At 49.1% G+C, this 5,325-nt stretch overlaps 1 protein-coding gene across 1 annotated transcript; it reads left to right on the forward strand.

Annotated features, from left to right (window-relative positions):
* The first annotated feature begins 1,005 nt into the window (after positions 1 to 1,005).
* Positions 1,006 to 4,785, forward strand: Xbp1 (X box binding protein 1). The gene is given in 4 exon segments (XM_019845080.2): positions 1,006 to 1,640; positions 2,914 to 3,133; positions 3,136 to 3,393; positions 3,732 to 4,785. Coding segments are annotated over 4 exon segments (1,560 nt in total). The 5' UTR covers positions 1,006 to 1,353; the 3' UTR covers positions 4,527 to 4,785.
* The last annotated feature ends 540 nt before the right edge of the window (positions 4,786 to 5,325 follow it).

Consider the following 5,325-nt stretch of genomic DNA (forward strand, 5'->3'; position numbering starts at 1 on the left):
GGAGACGGCCCGAAGATTGACGTTTCAAATACCTGTTCTTCTGTCGAACACAATGGCGCCGTTACCGTTGCTATCCCGAGAATCTGGACCGCACCTTCCTATTGTCGACGATCAACCCCTCGTTCATTGTCGTGTAGTAGTCACCCTGCTGAGCATCCGCTGTGGGTAGTAGGGAAAAGTAGGATAGGATACTTCATCCGACTAATGCTGAGGACTGACGCTTCAAAGGGGCGCCAACGTGACCGGCCGCTCCGCTCCGACACGGGCAAGCGTCGTCCATTTTCAGACTGAACTGAAAATATCGATAACGACGATCGATGCGCGCTGCAGAGAGAGTTCGACGTATCGTTCTCGCTTATCGATATATTTCGCCCTGCCCGGTTCGAACGGCCGCGATCTCATGTGCGATGTGAGAATGCGGTCCGGCAACCGCTACAAATTCTTCGAAACGTTTCTCTTTCTCGTTCTATTTCTCGGATGCAAACGAAGAGAGAGAGAGAGAGAGAGAGAGAGAGAGAGAGAAATAAAAACGCTTCGAAGCATTTGTAGCGATCGATGGACCGCATCCAGAGTGACGCAACACGAGAGCGCGTTTGCGTTGCGCGTCGTCATCGTGATGAATCGATAAGTTTCCGTGTCACGTAAAGTTGCGCGTCAGATCGCGGAAAATCGGTCCGCCGATTGGATTCCGGCCGCTGTGGACGGTTTGGACGAAGCGAGCGGGGGTGTGAATTGACAAAAATTTATCGAACTCCTGACGGAGTCAGGCCCAGCCCTTCTCGAGCCGCAACTCTTGCGGTGGCTTTTGTCAGATTCGAATTTTCAGACGAGCGACGCGACGCGGCTCGTCGAGCGTGTCGACCTTCGGTTTCCTCGAAGGAACGAGCGAGGCGCTTGCGTATCGAACAGCAGGAACAGTTGTTGGCGGATTGTTTAGCGCGCTAGAAATCGCACTTGGGAAAGCAGTACTCTCGCGTGAAGCTGCCGCCTGTGCGTTGAACGATGATCGATGGTAACCGCGCAATTACGTTCGCCGCGAGCGACCAATTGCGACGCACCACGTTGATGACGAGCGGAAATATCCGACGCTTTTAGTACGCTAGTGCGCAATAGCGGAGTTGCCGACGCTGCTGGTTGTGCTCTCCGGTGGGGATGTGAGTGGTAGTTCTGCGCGTCCTGGTTACAAGCGCTCCTGCGGCCCGTCAGTCGACGGCGAGCTCTGGGAGGTGGGTGAGGAGAGAGAGAGAGAGAGAGAGAGAGAGAGAGAGAGAGAAAGAGAAAGAGAGTTGTGATACAACAGAACGCTCGCTGATACAGATTGTCGGATTGTCGCGTCTCGTCACATGGCGGATTATGAGCTGCGCGAAGAGCTCACTGATCCTCGCCTTGCCTAAAGAATCGCGCAAGCAGCTCCTGCGGGACGAAGTGAGGCGCGACGCGCTCACCAAGCGGACTGCCATCGCATCGATCTTGCTGAATAAGGCGAAGATGGACGCCAGGAAACTGGCGCCCAGGCAGCAGCAAGAAGACATGGACGACGATGACGCATCGGTGCTCTTCAAGTCCGCGACGGACGGGAATTCGCGCGGCAAGAGACGTCGACTGGACCATCTGACGTGGGAGGAGAAGCTACAGAGAAAGTGAGTTTGTCCGCGACGAACGCGCGATGTCAGATTGCGAATTGAAAATCGGCGGGGATTCTGCACTTGGACGAGGCGACTAATCGCAATCTTGGCCTCGCCTCGTCCCGATCGAGTAACTTCCAACTTTGGACCCGCGGTGTTCGATCTTCAAGCGAGACATCGATCGATGTCGGGCGGAGTGAAACGGTCAGAGATCGCGGCAAATATTGACTCGATTCTTCGTAAAATTCCGTTGGCACCTCCCGCGAAATGCCGCCTCCCCGCCGCCCGCATGAAATTGCATCAGCCCTGCTTATCGTTACCAGAACACTTGTCGATAACCGCCACGGCCCACCTACATCTGCGCGGCGCTTTGTTCGCTGCGGTGTGTGTGACAATTTGCGCCCGATACGGGGATCAAACAGTTGTATTTTTTGCGCCGATTGTTACGCGACTTGGCTCTGATGTTTCTTCTCTTTACACAGCCGTTGTTTTTCGCAGTCTTATCTCATTCTTATCGCGAGCTATGACTTTGCCTTAGACCTTGTCTAATTAGTCACTTTTTATCAGATGACTAATCTGCAGGAGAAATATCTGTGTGGGACGAGTTATATATACGTACAAAAGAATTAATTGTACGTATATTATATATACGTACAAAAAAAAACTCTAGAAAAGTGTTGAAGTTTTCCTGCTTCCGTGTGTACATGATGAAATAGATTTGATTTGATGATGATTGGTCATTGCAGTCAGTGGGAGAATAATATTGTTTTGTTATTTCCCGCGACTCACGATGCCGCGGAGGCACGTTTATGCGTCATTTTCCTTGTCTCAACCGGGGATGCAACGTATATGCCGAATATATGACAAGTGACAACAGTTACGATAAAAGCAGAATACAAATTATCAATGAGATAAAGTGCGAATGATGTTGTATTTTTTAAAAATGATGTCACATCACCAACTGATATCGCGTTATGTGTAGAGACGATACATACGTTACTGTTAAAAAATTATTATCACTTAGACAAAAAATAAGAAATATAATAATAAACTTTTAGATAGTAACAAACGTCTTCAGTGATGATGACGAAGTTGATAAATATATAAATATCTTATGGTGCTTGGACGGTGAGAAGAAAAAAAAAGTATCATAACATAAATTAACATCATAATCGTAATGACGATAAATTATACCTATCAACATTATAATTGTAATAGATCTTAATTACAATTATCTTAATTATCTTAATAATAGATCTTAATTACAAAAATCCTTTTGTCTCGGCAGGAAGATGAAGAACAGGGTGGCAGCCCAAACCTCTCGGGATCGGAAGAAAGCCAAATTGGACGAGCTGGAGCTGACAGTAAGGACGCTCACGCAGGAGTGCGTGATGCTGAGGTCGCAGAACGAGTCGCTGTTGAGCGAAACGAAAAGATTGAGGAAGGAATTGGACACTAAGAACAGGGAGGAGCGATACTGCACGTTGTGCCAGGCTCGTGTCCACTGTGTTGTACCCTCACTGGGATCTGCAGTATCCCCAAATCACCCTCTGCCGCAGGGTGGGACAGCGCAGTTGGCATCGCGCCTGACGCCAACACCAGGAGCAGTTGCTCTATTGAAGATCCTGACCCTTTACCTCCTCTCGAAGAACTTTGCGGCGACCTCCAAGATGACGACTACATCGAGCGACTCGAGGAACTCGCGGAGAGTCTACTGCGAGAAGTTAATGTCGAAGTGCAAGCAGCTCCTGACAAATCAAATGAACAAGTGAGTATTGGGAGTTTTGCGCTATAGCACAGACAGCGTTACAATCACCTTGCACTTGCGCTCTTCAAGCGATACTCTTGCATTCGCACGATAATTTAGACGTGACGTAGAAATGAATGAGATAGTCCAAATCGGAATGTGGAATATTCCGGATCAGAACGGAATCTTCTCTGCCCCGGAGCCGGGCATAAGAGTACCGATCGCATACTGGCGCAACATGACGATGATATGGTTGTTACATAAGGTTCAAACATTTCATTCATTTCCTCCGCAATCTCGCGTCCTCGCACGTTTCAGTCGTTCCCACCTGAATGACCCGTCAACCATGTTCTGCTCAGGTGTCCGTCAAGGACGATCCCGTTAAAAAATCTGGCCATCCAGAGACAGTGGTGGGGCAGACATCAGAAAATGTGGAAGCCAATCGAGCTGGTGAAGGCGTAAATGATGCGTCCTACCTAATCGCGGACTTCAGCTCGTCAGTTTATCATCCCGCGAGCTGTGCTGCAAGGAGCGAGGCGCAGCAACGCGTCAGTTCGACGACGTCGCCGTTGGCGATTAAGACCGAAGTCGAGATCAAACAGGAGTCCGAGCTAACGCACGATATGGAGGCCACCTTTTACGGCACGTACGACGAGGCTACGAATTCGATCACGATCATCTATCCGGGCGAAGAGAACGCGGGTATCGGTATTCAGGAGTGCGTGCAAGAGATCAGCACGGACGACGGCGTCGTATGCCACCCTGTGGACGACATCGCAGCCGCGGCCACTGCCGCCGCCGCCGCCACCACCACCACCACCAGCACCACCACCAGCACCACCACCACCACCAGCACCACCACCATCACCGGCACCACCGACGTTACCAGCAACGTTAGGTATCTCTCGCCGCCGCCTATTCACAGTTACTCCACGCAGTTCTCCCCGGCGTACACCTGCCGCACCGACACCATGTCGCCCGCGAGCATCAACTCTGACGCGGATTCCTGCGTCGTCCCACAAATGGACAGCGCCAGCATGGATTGCGGCTACGAGTCGCACGACTCTCCGTCCGTCGACTCGCATTGCCGTTACTCTTACTTCAACGACTTTTGGCACGAAAACTTCAGAGAGCTGTTTCCTGCGCTTGCCTGACAGTTCTCGCGAAGACGACGAGTGGAACACGCGCAGAGGAATACACGACCAATGCCGGATCGTTGCGTCTGTGATACGAGAAGATTCCACGACGCGGAAAGTAGCGCACAGCCGCCGCGTAGTTGATGCACCGTGCACACTCGGATAGATTCTTTCAAAGATGAAAAATTGTAAAGGAAACGGAGAAAACAAAAAAAAAAAAAACGGAGGCAAGAAGAAGGCGGCGCCATTTTTTCGTGTAATTTATCATTCGTTCGCACACAAATTAGAAACGCACAAGTATCGCTCGTGTATATTGATAGGAAGACGTTTAGACTGTATTATTTGTATTGCTATGCATTATTATTTCGCAAAGTGTATATTGGCCGTTGCGCTCGAGAAATTTATTATTTATCTACAAACGTATCGAGAGGATTAACGACGCGACGATTGATCAAACTGATATTTTTAGTTGTATTTGTATAATAACAAGAGATAACATTCGATAGAGACATGAGAGAGAGAGAGAGAGAGAGAGAGAGAGAGAGAGAGAGAGAGAGAGAGAGAGAGAGAGAGAGAGAGAGAGAGATTACTGTGTCATTCTTCTCTGTTTCTTCCTATCAATGCCAGGAAGTAGTCTTTGGTAGCACAAACTGTAGCAGCATGTACTATCGGTGTCCGTGTATAATAATATATTAAGCTGCTCGCAACACGAAGCTAACGATTGGCAATTAAAGTGTAATTTTATTATGAGATTCGATATATTTTTGTATATACCTACGAATGCGTGGATTTTCGTTTACATATAAATGTGTGCGTG

This window comes from Harpegnathos saltator, unplaced genomic scaffold (assembly GCF_003227715.2).
Source record: "Harpegnathos saltator strain DR-91 unplaced genomic scaffold, Hsal_v8.6 scaffold53, whole genome shotgun sequence".
Lineage (NCBI taxonomy): Eukaryota > Metazoa > Arthropoda > Insecta > Hymenoptera > Formicidae > Harpegnathos > Harpegnathos saltator.